Consider the following 19286-nt stretch of genomic DNA (forward strand, 5'->3'; position numbering starts at 1 on the left):
GAGACCTGCCTTGATGTGAGCCTCTGTGGCTTTTGCCTCTAGAGTGGCATTTCGGTCCTTACAGCTTGATGAGTCCAGTGTTTTCCCCTTTTCATTGTCATTTTTTCTCTTTCAGCCTGTGTTTCTCCTGGAAAAGAATCCTGTGCATCTTTTTCCTGCCAGTTATCTTATCAGGTTTTGCTCCTCGAGTGAAAGATAAAGAGCATCTTATATTTGCAAATGCACAGCTACAGCCAGCCCAGTACAGGTTTGCCTGAGTGGGGAGGGAGGGGAGCCTTTTCTCCTTTTTTAGAGAGAATTATATCAGAAGCATGCCCACAGCAACTTCTGCTACAAGAACTTCCTTCTCTGGCAAGGCTATGGCAGCCTCTCCTCTCTTTCTCTGTCTCTCAGCATGTTTAATTGGTCTCACCTGACCCCCCTCAAGCTGACGGACAGATCTGTGGGACTTCAGACTGAAAGCAGAGTTGGAAGTAAGCCGTACTTCACCCTCGGGGGTCACAAGTTCCTGATTTTCGGGGGCTCCATCCACTATTTCCGGGTGCCCAAGGAGTACTGGAGGGACCGCTTGCTGAAGCTGAAGGCCTGTGGCTTCAACACCCTTACCACGTGAGTGCTGGCCCCCTAGCTCTCTGTGACCTTTCTACCCCACAGGGACTCCTGATGTCTGCATCCAGGCTCCGAGCCTCTGGTTTTGGGATTGCCTGTCTGAGAATTTACCTTCTGAATAGTCATTTCTAGCATGTGCCCTTTAAGTGTCACATCTCACAGTTTGCTGTGGTCACAGCCTTGGATAAGGGTTAATGAGAGAAACAGAAGGAATAAGTGATTTCCACAGTAATCTCTCTAATAGGAGAGTCACTGGGTCCGTTAGAAGCACTCAGCTTAATGACAAATGCTTAAAGTATATTTACAGATAAATATGTGGTATTTTAAAAACAATTTTTATGTAATTAAAGTGAGCTTGTAAAGGAATAATAGCATGAATAAAATGAACATGTAAGGAAATACCAGTATCACTCAAGTGAAGTTTAATGTCATTAATAATTAAAAGCATAGAGATTCAGAAAGACCTGTCTTCAGTCCCAGCTCTGCCTCAAACCATTGCCTCCCAGAGCCCTGATGTCCTCTTCATCCATAAGTAAACAAAATAAAAATTGTTTCAAGTTTGTCTTCTTGATGATTAAATGAGATAAAGCGCTTACCTTACATATGTGAAAAATGCCTATCACATTGCCTGTACTCATTATGATGGCAAAAAGAAATACAAACCTAGTTTAGTCAATCAGAAGAATTTAAACATAAATGTAAAATGATTAAATGTACATTTAACATGATAAATTTAGCGTGATCTTTAAAATGATTAGGTGTATAGTGACAAAACGTAACATGCATTTAGGGTGTATTGATGCCTGGGCATTTGTAATCATTTTCACAAAATCATTTACTCCTCCAACTAGCTGTCCTGTGGACTGGATAGTGTCTTTCTTACTGTGTGTGGGACAATAACAGAAGAATAGAGGGCTTAACTAGCTTGCTCAGGGTGAGTCTCCTCCCACAATTGCCTCAAGGTGTGACCATGCAGTTGTGAATGAGGATGTCACCAAAGTCATACCTAGGCATAGACTCCTGCCTGTGCACAGATGGCCAGTCACGTAAAAACTAGCCCAAAATAAAAATCACATTTGAATTAGGAACAGTGGAGATCCTTTCATAACAGACCTATTTACAGAAAAGTCTTGAGACTCAAAAAATTGGGAGTCAAGAAAGGTGTGTTGAAGGGTGAGCCCAAAGAAACAATTCCGTGGAAGGCAGAACTGTGACAGGTGTATGGGAATGGTGTTTCTGAAGTCAGAGAAAAGGCGGGAACGCCCATCCTTAGTGTAAGGATACCACCTTTGATAGAGGATGGAAATTCTGACTTAAATATATCTACGCTATAAAGTAAGTCAACCAGTTTTAGTTATTCAGAGAACATGTATATAGTATTTACACTCAGTTGGGCATATTCTAAACCCTGGAAGATATTAACTCACTTCATCACTATAGCAATACTATGTGGTGAATAGTATTATCACTATCTTTTGTAGGTGAGAAAACTCAGGCAGAGAGAGGTTAAGGCACTTTCTTGAAGACACAGGGTTAGTAATTGTGGAGCTATGCTTTGAGTTCAGCCCAGCACCTGGCTCCAGCTGCTAAGCAATTCAACTGTCTTTCATAAATGTGGACTTTACTTAGAGATTGAGGAGGACATTCACAGAGCTTTGCAACCCTGCTTGTAAACTCTTGTAAAGTCTAAGTCCCCTTTGCAGGGCATTTTATCATTTTACAATGCAGAATGTATTTTTCTGTTTTTTGATGAGACGTTTGGTTTGTCACCAGCGATTAGAAGGGTCTGTTGTCTTCATGGTCAAGCTGTGGGGTTTTATTAGTTAACATCAGGAAAAAATAAAGGCAGTTCTGAAAGGCTTAAAATTAAATTATGAAGGGAAAGAGCAGAAAAGTGTTAGCAAAATGCTATGGGCTATGTAATTTAATGTTTTACATCTGTAGCTATATTAATTACGTTAATTCCAAAATAGTTGAGTTCCCTTCCCTTTCTGGGTTAATTCTACATTGTTTGTTACAAAGTATACTTACGATGCATTGATTTTTTTAAAAAGAAAGAACCACCAGATGTCCTCACACACCTATACCACTGACCAGATATATAGCAGGACCATAGTAATACAAAAACTGCACTGGAGATCACAGAAGCCCCTTTCCTCCTGAATGTCCCTCCACCGCCCTCTTGTTGCAAAGCTAAAGGTGGTCTCACTATAAAGGAGAAAATGCTTCAAGGGCTGGCTCCATTATTGCAAAGCTGATACTAAAGAGTGCATATGAAGCTGGGAGGCACTAAATTAATAATTGCCTTATCTAGTATACAAATAATTTAATAACAAATAATCATTGAGTTTTATTTAGAGGCTTTTCTGCATCTATTGAAGAAATTATATGGTTTTTCTTCACTCATCTATTGAAATAGTAAATTATATGGACATCTTTTTCTGATATTCAACCAATCCACGGCTCTGCATAAGTTCTATTTGATTAGGAGACATGAACATGTGAATGTGCAAACACACACACACACACATAGATTGCTAGACTTGACATACTCATGTTTTACTTCAGATATGTGTGTTTATGATTATAACTGAAATGGATTTAAAATTGTATTTCTGTTAGTATCTTGCCCACTTTTTTTTTTTTTGGGGGGGACAGAGAGAGACAGAGCATGAACGGGGGAGGGGCAGAGAGAGAGGGAGACACAGAATCGGAAACAGGCTCCAGGCTCTGAGCCATCAGCCCAGAGCCTGACGCGGGGCTCGAACTCACGGGCCGCGAGATCATGACCTGGCTGAAGTCGGACGCTTAACCGACTGCGCCACCCAGGCGCCCCAGTATCTTGCCCACTTTTGATATCAATCTTATAATAAACTCATCAAGTGACTATATATGTATATATTTCTCTTCTCTGAAACTATCTTGCAAAAGAATTATCTTTACCGTGAATGTTTCTTAAAATTCACCTATAAAACCTCTGTGGTTACTGTCTTTTGTGGTTGTGAGGTGAAGTTTTTGGGGGTAGTATAACTTTGTTGAATGGTTATTGCTTTTTATCCTAGTGTATATACTATTTTTATTCTATATATCATTTTTTTCTTTTTCTTTCTTCTTCTTGTGGATTGACTGGGACTTTTAAAAATTCTTTCTTTCTTGCACATCATATGGTGTATCAGCCTTTTTTTCCCCCTTTAATCTTTTAATGTTTAGTTTTTTCAAAGAACTAGCTTGTAACTTTATTAATATTCTCTGTATCTTTTTGTTTTCTATTTGATACTTCCTGAATTATGTATAATTTCCTTTCTTCTACCTTATTTGGTTTAGCATTTTTTCTCCTCTCCTCTTCTCTTCCTTCTCCACCTCCTCTTTTCCTCCTTCTCCTTCTCTTTCTTCTTCTTTTCTTCTTGTCTCCTGAGTTGAATAGTTGAGCTCACTTTCTTTCCAGGATTTTGCTTTTTCTAATATATTTATTCAGAGATATGAGTGTACCTCTAATTATTGCTTTGGTTACATATCCCATACATTTTGCTGTGTAATACTTTGAATGTCATTTGTTTTCAAACATTTCAGCTATTTGGGAATATGCTTTCTGGTTTATTTATTTATTTAACTTTTTATCATTTTCAAGCATAATTTTCTAGTGTAGCAATTGCCTTGGGATCACGGACATTTTTGAAATTTGTTGAGATTTATTTTGTATTTTACAACTGTTGCATGTGTTTTTTAAGAATGTATGTACTCCACCTGTTGGCTACTGAGGTTTCTATGTATTTCTTAGATTGGGCCTTTCATTTGTGTTATTCAAATATATATCCTTACAACTTTTTGCTATTATCTTTATTTCTTAGGGAAGTATTTTAAATCTTCCCTCTATGACTATGGATTTGTCCCCTTCTCTGATTCAGTAAACTCCTCCCTTACTTGAAGCCATATTTATGGAGCACGTAAGGCCATGATTACTATATCTTCTTGATGGATTATTTCATTTTTTATTATTTGATGCCTCTCAACATCTATTTGTGAGGGATTTTTTTGCCTTAAAATCCATCTTGCCTCCTATTTAAGATTTGCTAGAATAATTTTGCCTCATATATATCTTTTTCCATCTTTTTGTTTTCAACTTTATCCAGCAATATTTTTTGAAGTAAGTCACTTGTAAGCCTCATTTAGCAAAATGTTTTCATTCTGCTCTTTCAGTGTACAGCTATAAACTTTATCATGCATATTTAAGTTTTCAGCAAACCAACTCTTCATTCCTCCTTACAACAGAAGATCTTGAAATACAGTCAGTTCTGGCATAATGCAACATTATGCATTCTTACAAATCTGCATTGTGTACAATTGTGTAACAAGAACTACAGGGCTAATGGCAAACATGAGGTTAGGGGCACAACACTCAAGAAATTTGTTGGTGATGCACACAAAAAAAGATAGTCACTAATAAAAATAGCACTATAGCCCTATAGGGGAGGGCCCTATAGGGGAGGGGCCTGGATGGGTCCTTCTTGCTAAATCTAAATGTGCTATTTTTCTTTATTCTATCTCCATTATCCTTATAGAAAATCCTCTTCTATTCTTATTTTGATTAATTCTTAGCAAAAATTTATTGGGCCTATATAGACATTTGTGGGGTTTGTAATTTTCTTTATTTTCTTACTGGCTAGTACAGAGAATGGGATGCTGAGTGGGATAATTAATGTATATAAATCCAAGGAACCTAGAATCATAGGATTATTGGCAGCGTGGATCACAACTGGTTAATAAAGAAAAGAACTATTGACAATAGTCATTGTTCATGTAATACAGATTTAATTGCCATTGGAAACTTCAGCTTATTCCCAAATAGAACTATCCCAGGTGTTAGCATGGATTTGGGACTGATCTAGAAATTTAGAAGAAAGAAATCGAAAGATGATTATTGTACTTCCCCCTTCCCTATTACAGCTATGTTCCATGGAACCTCCATGAGCCGCAAAGAGGCAAATTTGACTTCTCTGGAAACCTGGACCTGGAGTAAGTGCTGTCACTGCTTCTGTGGCCTGGTCCAGGGTGGGGAGACAGAGAGGTGGCCCCTTGGGTTTGATTAGGCCATCTTGGTTCTGCATTGAGAACCAGAGAGAGGCTGGGACCTGGAACCTTGTTCTCAAGACCCAAATGCTCTCTAGTCATGAACTTGTTACTCTCAGGGGTCTGGGTTTACCTCGTCTGAGCTCAGACCTTTTCACTGCTGCTCGGAGGTGCCTAATCCCCAGTGTCTGCCTTGCTTTGCAGTGTGGTCCAGCCATCTGGTCTGGGACAAGGCTTGCCTCTCTAGGGTAGTAAGGCACTTGGGGTCAGGTTCACTGTTAGGACCCCACCTCCACCCCTCCCCGTATCCTGTCTGATGCCCTTGGTCCTCTTGCCCCCAGTGGAGGTATGCAGAAGGTACTGGGCTGGGAGCAGGGGAGAACCCAGCTCGCAGGGCATCTGAAGGCAGGGAGAGGAGGAACCAGGCAGATCCACCACCTTATGATGTGTGTCAGACTCATCCCCACCCCTCCCCCCTGATGTCTTGAGAGCTGCTGACACTGACCTCCCTAGGGCCTTTGTGCTGATGGCTGCGGAGATCGGGTTGTGGGTGATTCTGCGTCCAGGGCCCTACATCTGCAGTGAGATGGACCTCGGGGGCTTGCCCAGGTGAGCGGTGCTGAATCCAGTGTAGTAAAGTTGTTGGCTTTACTAAACATAAAACTTCAGTCTAATAACAAATGAGCACATCCGCTGTGTCTTGCACTGTTATGTGCTTTATACACATTGTCTCAGACAATGGTTGCAGTAATAGGGTGAGGTATAGGTGCTCTTGTAATCCTCATTTTACAGATGACACATCTTCCTAGTGCTCTAGGCATGTGACCAAGAGTGTGCAGGGGAAGAGGAAGCATTGGGGTGACCATAGTCTTCTTGCCCCACTGGAGAGAGCTATGCTCAACTCTGTCCAGTAGTGGGAAGAATGGGAACAGAAGCTTTAGACAGTGATGGGTGGGCTTGTTCTGATGATGTCTGATTGTTCTTTTATTTTGTCAGTGGAAGACCAAGTTCTCTTGTACTAAGTGCCTTCAGATTCCCTCCCCTCCCTCTCATTTTTCTTTGCCTTTTTCTCTCATCTGTGATGCATGCTTTTAATCCAAACAACTAAGGTTCAGGGTGAGAATTTAAGAATGCTCTTCTGTTATCTCCACAAGCTGACAGGACTGCCCATTTAGTTCATGGCTTTGCCCCCAGGTGAGTACTTTTACTCCCCTTTGTCATGTAAAGGCATTGCTTTTCTCCAAGGTGAGCTAGTTTTCGCTTTCCAGCTCTGGAGCAGAAAATGCCTGACCCTTGCAAGAAGAGGGAGCTTTCGAGAAGCAGCAATTCATGGTGCAGTTAGCTGGAAGCCATGCCCAGCACCTTACAAGTTGACCTGGGGACAAGCTTACTTACTTGTAAGCTCCTCCTCTGTGCTGGAAATCTTAGGTCTTGGAGGAAATGTAACCATTTGCCTAAAGTACATACACTGTGTGCAAGAAAAATGTTTTAAATAAACTGAACAAGAATGGAGGAGGGTATTAAGATGTGGGTGTACAAATCTTGATGGTAAGTTGTAAAGTGTCATGTCGATGGAGGTGGTATCTTTTCTTCTAAATCTGTGGGATGGTCCAAAAAGCTGACATGGACACATCCCTTCAGGACCCCTGAGTTCTCCAGGATCATGGACATGATCAGAGGATGTAAAACTGCCCAAGAGAGATCTGGAAAGGGGCAGACTGTCATGCCTGGCCCAGCCCCCGCACCTCTGCATTCCCAACTCAGAACTGAGCTTGTCCTCTTTCACCCCCAGCTGGTTGCTGCAAGACCCTAAGATGATATTAAGAACAACCTACAAGGGCTTTGTTGAAGCAGTTAATAAGTATTTTGACCACCTCATTTCCAGAGTTGTTCCTCTCCAGGTAAAGCAAATTTCTCTTTCCTTCTTTCTTATCTTTGCTCTAGGAAAATAATTTTTATGGCTTGTTCACAGAATAGGCCATGCCTAGTCTCTGTGAGAATTTAAACTGATATTCTTGCAATTTTCAATTCTAGACCTTTGTCTTAAGTGCAGCCTTTACCTCAAGGTTTCTAGAAAGACACACATGTTACAAGGGACTGATGAAGGGTGTTCATTTGTGGTTGTCATTGTTCTGAATGTACTCAATATTCATTAAACTCACTGATATTCATACTGCTTATTTTTATCCTTAAATTATCTTTATTGTTTTAAATAGTTAATACAAGCCCTTGGTGATAAAGCGCAACAGAGTACAAAAGAGTTTATGGTGAAATAAGTCTCCCCTTACCCTGAACCAAAGCCATTCATTGTCTTTTCAGGAGACAATTTTGCTAGATTTTTGTGTCTTTCCAGAGGATTTCTACACATATAGAAACAAATTATTTATACACACACTTACACATGTGTATGTATGCATACTTTTTAATAAAAAATATGCAATTTCCACTGAAAATTTTTTTGTAACTTAAAAATATATTTTTGGAACCCATTCTTTTTAAGGACTACATAGCATTCCACAAATGGGTATATCATAATTCATTTAACTAGTACCTTGTCATGGACATTTGATTTTTTAAATTTATGCTATAATGCATAACTTGGTTCACATATCACTTTGTACCTGTGTGGATATATTTTCTCTTGCTCACATTCCAGTTTGTTTAAGTTTCATAAATGTAAAGAGTACAGACACCATGCATTTTCCTTTCTTCATGGAGTCTCCTCATCTTATGCAAGGTACCCACAGCCCAAAGACCAGTCCATAAAAACAAAGAACAAATATTATACTCTGAAGTTTATAAGGCAGCAATTATTTGGTCATTATGTTTTTTTTTTTAAATACAACTTTCTTACAAACAAGAGGAGACACATGGTTATTATTTAAATAAAAATATATCTTATTTTAAGAGTATATCTCTTGATATAACTTGAGTGGGGATAAAAACCAGTTATTATGTTTTTATAAATACCAATAAAGAGCTTATTAGAGTCTTCTTTTTGGGGGAAATGTGATACGGACCTAGCCCTTTATAACTACTTCTCAATTGTGAATTGTGAGTTACTATTGGAATAATTATTGAGAAAAGAAAGAGGAGATTAGGAATAGAAATAAAGGGAAAGACGGATTAAGAATAATGTCTCTGTAGTATAGCTTTAGGAGAGATGAGCAATGCTGCAGGGAAGAAGGCATCATCTTTAGAATTAAACTCTGGGTTTGTTATGCAGAGTCAAGAAAGGCTGAAAGCCATATGTTTCTGGCATTTAGATGGGGCCTGATGTAGGAGCAAAAATCTCTGAGCCTTAAAATTAGAAAGACTTTGAATGTTTGGCTAGAAGTTCAAGCACAAGTACAAATGCCATGTAGCATTAGTGCAGATGCAGCAATCAAAGCAAATATATAAATATCCCACTGAAATCATGAGGTGAGAAATCTTAGGAAATTTTTAAGAAGCAAGGAATTATAAGTGCAAATGAAATTTAAAAGGCCATTATTACTAAATTGTTAGTATTTTAATGTTTTCTATTTGGTTACCTTCATTGTTTTAATTACTATATTTAAATAATTTTTAGAGTGTATTTACTCTTTTACTTGGGACTTTCATTCTTCTCAACCTGTTTGTTTTGTAAGGTCAGCTGTGAATTCTCCTGTGACGGGGATTTTAGAAATCTCACCCTTCATGTTGGGGAGAAGATATGGTTCAATAATACAAACAACTGTTCTCACTTCATCAATGAGGAATACTTAGGTTCACTCAACAAGTAATTATTGAGCACTTGCTATGTGCCAGCTGCTGTGTAGGAGCTTAGCTTCCAATGGAGAGAAGGACAGACATTGTCCCTGTCCCATGGAGGCAATGACCACTTACAAATTGAGGAATAGTTGCTTCAGTGGAAGAAGTGCAGGACACCCCTCTTAGGGGTAAGCAGCCAAGGAGAAAGGAAGGTTCAGGGCATGCTCTCCAGAAAAAGTAACTTAAACAGTGACCTGAAGGGTGGGCAGACATTAGCAATGGTCAGGAGTCTCCATCACGGGTGAAGACCAGAGGACAAGAGATAGAATGAAGAGTCTGAAGAGCTGGAGGAAGTGCAGTTGGTGTGGAGCATAGAATCTGAGGTGGGAAGAGGCAAAAGGTGAAGCTGTAGAGGAAAACCCACTACACATACTCATTCTCTTCTGTCCAACTCAGGGGCTAGGGTCCCATTGTACAAAAGGGAATATCACTCTAAAATTGTCATTTACTCCATAGGCAATAAGGAGCTATGTGGTGGGTGAAGTGGTCAGGCTGTCAAGAGCTCACTCTGCCTTCAGTATCAAGAGAGACTTCTGCACTTGAGTGTGGAAGAACATTGAAAGATTAAGTTAAACATTGCAAACTTATAATTTCAGTAGCACTAGGTCACTCTTGATGACAGGTGGCAAGATGGCATTGGAACACTTACCATTGTGGTTTGAGGAGTGGAGTCAAAGTGAGAAAGCAGAGAAAGTGAGTGTAGACAACTGGTAATTCTTTCAAGAAACAGGGTTCTTCAAAATGAGAAAGCAAGAGAACTGTGGGTGGGGGAACAGGATTGGGGTCCATGTTTACTCTCCCTCTCTCTAGTGTGATGGTTCAGAATAAATTTCCATGATGATGGAGGGCAGTTGGTTTGGAAGGAAAGGTTGAAAGTAGAGAAGGTAGAGGGAACAGGGCAGAGAGCCAATTCCCAAGCAGGTGGTAGGAGGCAGTGGGACTCCACACATGAGTGGTGGCATTATTCTAAGACAGGAGGAGGGAGGGATGCCCCTTTCATATGCTGGGGAAAGTGGATAGGGTGGGCATGGAAGCAGGGGAGTTTGTAGGTTTGGGATTCATATTTAAGCAGATAATTAGTATGAGAAAAAGAGGGAAAACTGTAGGAATTGCTTATATCCAAAGACTAGGGAAGGTGAACTCTGTGCAACAGCTGAGGCAACTGGAGGTGACTGACTCTGGGCCCAGGAGGAGAGGGAGTACCAAGGGAACTTGAGGTAACTACTTGGACCAAAGCTTACTGCACCAGGTATGTGATCTTAGCAGGAAACCCAGAGACTCCAGGCTTTTTCCACCAGTAGCTTCACACTTTTCCTTGATCTGCTTGTCTCTCAGTATCGCAAGAGAGGCCCCATCATTGCAGTGCAGGTGGAGAATGAATATGGTTCATTTGCCGAGGATAAAGATTACATGCCTTATATTCAGAAGGTAAGAAACATTTGATTTGGCCCCATATTTACATGCTTTCTTCCTCACTCTGACACTTTTACAAGCATGCATTTCTGAGGCCCTGTTACATGGATGATCCTGTGGTAGGTGCTGTGGGTGATGAGAATATGTGAGATCAAGTTCAGTGTCTCTGTGAATCTTCAGTATTGCCACAGCTGTCAGGGTTTCCTCAAATAACTTCATTAGGAGATAAAAATTGATGTGGAAAGTTGATTCTTTCCTGTTGCTATCTCTATGACCCATAGTTCTCCTTTAATCTGGGTGCTGGTGAATTTACATCCATAGTAAATAAATAATGCTTCATGAACTTAATAACATGGCTCTCATCTTGTGGCTTCCTGACCTGTAGTGCTAACACTCTTTCCTCAGAAATGCATGCTTGCCCTTGCTTCTCCATGGGGGGAATGTCTCAGGCCAGGGAATAACTGCAGTCCTGCCTGGTTGCCTTTCTGATGGTTCGGGCCCCTTCCTGTCCCTAACTTCCCACAGTGAAGAAGCTGATGAGTTTTATATAAACTGGACCTCCTCTCCAGGTTGGTGAGCAGAATTTGGGGTCGCATGTTGGCTGTGTCCACACAGAACCCCCTGGGTGGGATGGTCTGGAAAGCAGTGGGGAGGAGTTGCCAGCTGGGAAAGAAAGAACAAGAAGGTGACCAGAGAGGAAGGAAGGCAGGGTTGGGCTTCCCATACATCCTGGCTCTGGCCCTGCAGCTGTAGCCTCTGGTGCTGGACAAGTTCTGTGAGGGATTCCCCTCCCTAATTTTTCTCAGGGGCATCACATCAGATCTCCCCAAATTAATCTCATTCAGCTAGCATTGCTTTTTCTTGATTTTCAGAATTTGCCACTTGACTTTTCTCCCAGGGCCAGGCATGAAGTTAACAAAGAAAACACAGAGTCCTTTTGCCCTCTGGCCACGTGTCTGCTCCTCTGCCTTTAGTAGATATAATTTGCAAATTAGATTCCCCCTTCTTTGAAGCCATGGCAGGCTTCCTTGCTTCCTTTTAGTGTCTGGGTAGGACCCAAACTTTACAAAATTTATCTGCGATCCCCACAGCCTTGGACTCTCCCCTTCAAGAGAAAGCCTTCTCTTTTTCTCTTGGATTTAGAGTTTTCCTCAAGTGTTTCCTCATAAAACTCAGCCTTTTGCTTTTCCCCTTGAGGCAGTGGCCATGGCTGTCAGAACCCATACTTAGCTGCTCTTGTGGTTCCCGGGATCAACACAGGCTGAGACAGAGACCAAACAACATTCCCCTAATTTACTGAATTGCAGATGGTCAGACTCTAAACTCAAACCTCTCTCTAGCTCATATGCTGTCCAAGCGAGCCCAAGCTGTATTTGTTTCCTAATTTCCTTATGTTTCCTTCTTCCCATGGGAGCAAAGGAAGTAGATTCATTTTGTCAGTTTTCCCAACAGGCCCTGCTGGAAAGAGGCATTGTGGAACTGCTCATGACCTCGGATGATGCAAAACACATGCTAAAAGGCTACATAGAAGGAGGTATAAATTCAGACTCATTTTGAGTAAGAATTGAGGCTCTTTACCAGCCAGCTTGAATATTCAACAAGCCTCAGAAAGAACCAACTATATCTCTGATGTCTCTCCCATGTTCATTGAAGTGGACTCCAGAAATTTGGTATTACAATGAATGAGGACTCAAGGTCCAAGTGAAGAGTCCACTTACCAACCCCAACTCTCTCCCTTGCCCTTCTTGTCTTTAAACAGACAAGCTCTTCTGGCCTCAATACACTTTTTTGTCTTTCATAATTTTTCTGTGGGCTAAGAATTCATATTGGTATTGGGCATGGTTTAGAATCCAGGTCTTCTCCACTAATATGGAGAGCCACGTGGAGAAACAGAAGATAGATGTGTGTCAGGAAGGCTGCCTAGGCCAAGCCCCAGTCTGGGATCTTGAAGTCCACTCACTGTGGACTTGGAGTAGAGTTCATACTAGAGAGTCAAGTAACAGAACAGTTCAGACCAGAATCATAAGATGATGATAATGAGGGAAGTGACCAAGGTATTATAAACAGCCAGATGAGCCCAGGGGAGTATCTGTCAGGTAGTCCGTAGTTCAAGACTAGCTACTTCTTTATACCACTGTTCTCCCCTCCTTTTTGGTGGCTCTTCCTCACATTATTTTTCTAAGAATTTATTTTTTAAGTTTATATATTTATTCTTAGAGAGACAGAGAGAGTGCAAGCAGGGGAAGGGCAAAGAGGGAGAATCCCAAGTAAGCTCTGCACTGTCAGCACAGAGCCCGATGTGGGCTCCAACTCACAGAATTGTGAGATCATGACCTGAGCCCAAATCAAGAGTTGCACACTTAACCAACTGAGCCCCTCTTCTCCACATTATTATAGTACACTGGGAAGTGTGCTGAACTTGGGTCAGCAAATCTGTGTTCAGTTCCTAGGTCTAATCAAGTTATATGATCTTGTCCTGTTCTAGTTTTCTACAAAAAATATGGTTAATTTTAACTGCCTTTAAAAAAAATTAAGTGTATTTATTTATTTTGAGAGAGAAAGTGCAGGTGGGAGAGGGACAATCAGAGACTCCTAAGCAGGCTCTGCACTGTCAGCATGGATCCCAAGTTGGGGCTCAAACCCACAAACTGTGAGATCATGACCTGAACTAAAGTTGGACGCTTAACTGACTGAGCCACCCAGGCACCCCTTACCTACCCTTCTTATCTTGCATTGTCCTTACAAGTGTCCAGTGATATCAGGACATATGTGGCAGCCTTTTGTACTTTGCAAAGTGGAATAAAAGTAGTGTCTCATTCTTACTATTTGGCCCAACTTCCTTCTGTGTACAAGGTGTGGGCCTCCGACCATTCCCTGGTGGCACTGTCACAGTACCTCATTCAGCACCTGTCTCTTCTCTCTATAGTTCTGGCCACCATCAATATGAACACATTTCAGATAAATGATTTCAAGCAGCTTTCCCAGGTGCAGGTAAGGATGTCTTAAAGATGAAGAGTCTTTGCTCCTTTGCCTGCCCAAATCTCTGTAGCCTGTGCAGCTGGTACTGAGTGAGAACAGCAGGCTTGGCAAAAAGACTTCTGGTTCCCTGCTCCCCATCTCCCCAGAGCCTCAGTTGGGTTCCAAAGCAATTTGGGGAGCTTATGCCTTTTGTCATGGGGAATGAGGAGTAAGTCCTGTTTCTATCACCACTGTTAGTGAAGCACCTTATGGAGATGATCAGAGGGAGGAAGAGGGGATTATGTGACATAAGTCAGAGGGAGATGATGTTCTTTTTCCTCTCCAAAGACAGGCCTCAGAAATGGGCTAAATACATTGCTGACAGAGGGCTCATACATAGCTTTGTCAGAGTCAGCCTTTTTCAGCCAGACTCTGCAAGTTATGGGAATGAATGACTATTGTACATGAATTCATTAACAACCATGGATTGAGTAGCTCCAGTTTCCTCTCAGTGGGTGGTCCCCTGTAATAGTTTCAAAGATGGACAAACCATAGTCCATGCCTTTGAGGATTATATCCTTTCTCCACATAATAGCTGGATCGAGCTCTTACAGACCAAACGTGATTATAGTTTCCTCTGCTTAACACACTTTCCTGGGTCTCCTTTTGTTCCCAGCATAATCCAAAACCCATGCCATGGCCTGCAAAGCCTGGTATGACCTGATGCAATCTTCCTTTCCAGGCCCAGCCCCCTCTGCTCTTCTCGCTTATACAGGAAATCCTTCTTCAGTCCTGCAGAGTATGGCACTTGGCCCCATGGTGCTTCCTCCAGTGCCCTATACCCTCCTACACAAGTTTTAATTAAAGAACAAATTGATCTTATTTCCTCTTCTCACTAATTTCTACACAGCTTTTGACCTAGTAAAAAGAAGGGACTCTGCCAGAGCTGGATCTATGGTTATCTAATTTTTAATGGCTGTAATAAGTCTCTTTTTTGCTGTTGGTTCTTTTTCTCTTGTCACTTTTTTTAAAAGTAGCTTTGTTGAAATATAATTTATACACCATTAAATTCACCCATTATAAATATACAATTCAATATATACATTTTTATAACCATTCCCACAATCTAAAGAATTTTCTCATCTTCATTTATGGTAAATCTCCTGTTGCCATCTCCAGCCCTAGGCAAACACTGGTCTGCTTTCCATCTCTATAAATGTCTTTTCTAGACATTTAATATAAATGCAATCATAGTTACTAGTCTTTTGCATCTGGCTTCTTGCTTGATGTTTTTGATTTTCATCTGTACTGTAGCATGAATCAGTACCTGATTCCTTTTGATAGCCAAGTGGATCATGCTCTTGTATCCTATGTCTAAGGCCATAGACAAAGCTAAAGTAAAGTTCATGCAGTTTTTCTCATGTGTCCTTCTTTGTAACTAATATGGCTAACATTAATTTTAAAGTTTGATTCAGTCTTGTATTCCTGGGAATAATCCTACTCAATTGTATTATCATTTTATATACTGCTGGATTCAATTTGTTCATGTCTTATTGAGAAGTTTTGCTTCCATGTTCACGAGGAATATTGGTTTTTGGTTTTCTTTTATTGAAATGTCTTTATTTTAGAATCAGAGTAATGGGTTCCTTTTCTATTTTCTGGAAGAAATTGTACAGAATTGATAGCATTTCTTATTTAATGTTTGGTAAAATCCACCTTTGAAACCGTCTGGACCGGAAGTTTCCTTTTTTTTTTTTTAATTTTTAAAATGTTTATTTATCTGAGAGAGCGAGAGAACGAGTCAGGATGGGCAGAGAGAGAGGAATACACAGAATTTGAAGCAGGCTCCAGGCTCTGAGATGTCAGCACAGAGCTGGATGCAGGGCTTGAACCCAAGAAACAGTAAGATCATGACCTACGCCAAAGTCAGATGCTTAACCAACTGAGCCACCCAGGCGCCTCTGAAGTTTTCTTTTTTAAAAGACTTTTAACCAGAAATTTCTTTTCTCTAATAGATGTAGCACCATTTAGATTATTTCTTCTTGAGCAAGTTTTAGTAGTTTATGTCTTTCAAGGATTTATTTTATTCTATTTCATCTAAGTTTATGAATTAATGGTCACAGAATTGTTTGTGATATTCTGTTGATATCCTTGTATGTCTTTGTTGTTGGTAGTGGTGGCCTTTCTTTCATTCCCCATATTAGTAACTTCGTGTCTTCTCTCTTTTCATCTTTTTATCTTGGTTCGTGTAACTAGAAGTTTACCAGTTTTATTAGTCTCTTCAGAGAACTAGTTTTTTGGCTTTTTTTATTTTCGCTTCATTTTTTCCTGTTTTCTGGTTCATTTATTTCTCTCATCTTTCACATTTTCTGTTTTGCATCCTTTGGACTGAATTGGCTTTACTGTTTCTAGGTGTTGTTTGTTTGTTTGTTTGTTTGTTTGTTTGTTTAGTGGAAGCTTAGATTGCTGATTTGAGACTTTTTTCTTTTCCAATATGAGCACTTATGGCTATAAATTTCCCTGAATGCACTATTTTTGCTATATCCCACCAATTTTGATATGCTGTATTTTCATACTCAAAAATGTTTCAAAAAATTTTCAAAACATTTTAAAATTTCCCCCGAGGCTTAATCTTTATTGTATGTATCAGAAGTATGTTGCTTAATTTTTGAATCCTGGAGGATTTTCCAGGTATTATTCTGTTATTGATTTCTACTTTAATACTGTTAAAATCTGAGAGTATACTTCATATGATTTCTGTTCTTTTTACATTTCTTAAGGTTTGTTTTATGGCTCATAATATGGTCATTTTGGTGAATGTTCCATGTATATTTGAGAAGAATGTGTATTTTGCATTTGTTTGTAAATTTCCATTGACTCAAGTTGATTGATTTTACTGTTCAGGTAATTGCTATTCTTACTGATTTTATACCCACTTTTTTATTAACTTTTTTATTAACTATTAAGAGTGTTGATATCTCTAAATATTATTGTAGATTTGTTTATTCGCCCTTTCAGATCTATCCATTTTTGTCTTCTATATTTTGAAGCTCTGTTTTTAGGTGTATGCACATTTAGAATTATATTTTTCTTGGAGAATTCACCCCTTTATTGTTATTTAATGGCTACCTTTGGTTTTTAAAAAATGTTTATTTTTAAGAGAGAGAGACCGAGAGAGCACAAGCAGGGGAGGGGTAGAGAGAGAGGGGACAGATGTTCTGAAGAGGGCTCTGTGCTGAAAGCAGAGAGTCCGAATTGGGGTTCGATCTCACAAACTATGAGATCATGACCTGAGCCGAAGACGGCTGCTTACCAACTGAGCCACCCAGGTGCACGCCTTCCTTGTTTTTTTTTTTTTTTTTTGTAAATTTATTTATTTATTTATTTATTTATTTATTTATTTATTTATATTTTATTGTCAAATTGGTTTCCATACAACACCCAGTGCTCATCCCAACAGGTGCCCTCCTCAATGCCCATTACCCACTTTCCCCTCCCTCCCACCCCCCATCAGCCCTCAGTTTATTCTCAGTATTTAAGAGTATCTTATGGTTTGCCTCCCTCCCTCTCTGTAACATTTTTCCCCCCCTTGACCTCTCCCATGGTTCTCTGTTAAGTTTTTCAGGATCCACATAGGAGTCAAAACATATGGTATCTGTCTTTCTTTGCCTGATTCACTTAGCATAATACCCTCCAGTTCCATCCACATTGCTGCAAATGGCCTGATTTCATTCTTTCTCATTGCCAAGGAGTATTCCATTGTATATATAAACCCCATCTTCTTTATCCATTGTCAGTTGATGGACATTTAGGCTTTTTCCATAATTTGGCTATTGTTGAAAGTGCTGCTGTAAACATTGGGGCGCAAGTGTCCCTATGCATCAACACTCATGTATCTCTTGGGTGAATTCCTTTAATGTTGTTTTTAAAAAATGTTTATTTATTTATTTTGAGAGAGAGTGAGTGGGGGAGGGGCAGAGTGAGAGGGGAACAGAGAGAACCTCAAGCAGACACCATGCTGTCAGTGCAAAGCTTGACAAAGGCCTCAATCTCATGAACCATGAGATCATGACCTGAACTGAAATCAAGAGTTAAAGTCTTAACTGACTGAGCCACCCAAGCGTCCCTGTGTTCCTTCTTTTGAGGTCTGCTTTGGCTGATATAAATATAGCTATTCTACCTTTCTTTTGGTTAGTGTTTGCATTCTGTATCTTTCTTTATCATTTTACTTTTTACCTTTTTTTTAAGTATTTGTATTTAAAGTGGATTTCTTGTAGATAGCATATAATTATGTATTACATTTTTTTAAAATTTTTTAATGTTTATTTATTTTTGAGACAGAGAGAGACAGAGCATGAGCAGGGAAGGGGCAGAGAGAGAGGGAGACGCAGAATGTGAAGCAGGCTCCAGGCTCCCAGCTGTCAGCACAGAACCTGACGCGGGGCTCGAACTCACGAACTGCGAGATCATGACCTGAGCCGAAGTCGGATGCTTAACCGACTGAGCCACCCAGGCGCCTCTGTATTACATTTTTAAAGATTCAACCTGACAGTTTTTGTCTCTTAACTGATATGGTTAGATAATTCACATTTATTTATTTATTTATTTTTTTAATGAACCACTAAAAATTTTATTTATTTATTTATTTTTATTTTTATTTTTTTTTTTATTTTTTTTTTTGATGTTCTAAGCACTTATTTATTTTTTTAATACGAAATTGTCAAATTGGTTTCCACACAACACCCAGTGCTCATCCCAATAGGTGCCCTCCTCAATGCCCATCACCCCCCTCCCTCCCACACCCCATCAATCCTCAGTTTGTTCTCAGTTTTTAAGAGTCTCTTATGGTTTGGTTTCCTCCCTTGCTTAACTTTTTTTTTCCTTCCCCTCCCCCATGGTTCTCTGTTAAATTTCTCAGGATCCACAAAAGAGTGAAAACACTTTGTATCTGTTCCTCTCTATATGACTTATTTCACTTAGCATAACACTCTCCAGTTCCATCCACATTGCTACAAAAGGCCGTATTTCATTCTTTCTCATTGCCACATAGTATTCCATTGTGTATATAAACCACGATTTCTTTTTTTTTTTTTTCATTTTATCCCACATGTTTATTTATTTATTTATTTTTTTTATGAAATTTATTGACAAATTGGTTTCCATACAACACCCAGTGCTCATCCCAAAAGGTGCCCTCCTCAATACCCATCACCCACCCTCTCCTCCCTCCCACCCCCCATCAACCCTCAGTTTGTTCTCAGTTTTTAAGTCTCTTATGCTTTGGCTCTCTCCCATTCTAACCTCTTTTTTTTTTTTTTTTTCCTTCCCCTCCCCCATGGGTTCCTGTGAAGTTTCTCAGGATCCACATAAGAGTGAAACCATATGGTATCTGTCTTTCTCTGTATGGCTTATTTCACTTAGCATCGCACTCACCAGTTCCATCCATG

At 39.9% G+C, this 19286-nt stretch overlaps 1 protein-coding gene across 8 annotated transcripts in view; it reads left to right on the forward strand.

Annotated features, from left to right (window-relative positions):
- LOC125147161 (beta-galactosidase-1-like protein 3) overlaps positions 1-19286 on the forward strand; it is a 63602-nt gene that overhangs the window by 869 nt on the left and 43447 nt on the right. For 4 of the 8 annotated variants that reach the window (XM_047824214.1, XM_047824217.1, XM_047824215.1 and 1 more), the window contains exons 2-9: positions 116-247; positions 394-609; positions 5554-5622; positions 6190-6285; positions 7469-7577; positions 10804-10896; positions 12322-12415; positions 13808-13872. In XM_047824214.1, the coding sequence (XP_047680170.1) occupies positions 116-247; positions 394-609; positions 5554-5622; positions 6190-6285; positions 7469-7577; positions 10804-10896; positions 12322-12415; positions 13808-13872 (874 nt within the window). The remainder of the gene's footprint in view (positions 1-115; positions 248-393; positions 610-5553; positions 5623-6189; positions 6286-7468; positions 7578-10803; positions 10897-12321; positions 12416-13807; positions 13873-19286) is intronic. The other 4 variants (XM_047824216.1, XM_047824218.1, XM_047824219.1 and 1 more) reach the window with 3 other exon arrangements.

This window comes from Prionailurus viverrinus, chromosome D1, assembly GCF_022837055.1.
Source record: "Prionailurus viverrinus isolate Anna chromosome D1, UM_Priviv_1.0, whole genome shotgun sequence".
Classification (NCBI taxonomy): Eukaryota; Metazoa; Chordata; class Mammalia; order Carnivora; family Felidae; genus Prionailurus; species Prionailurus viverrinus.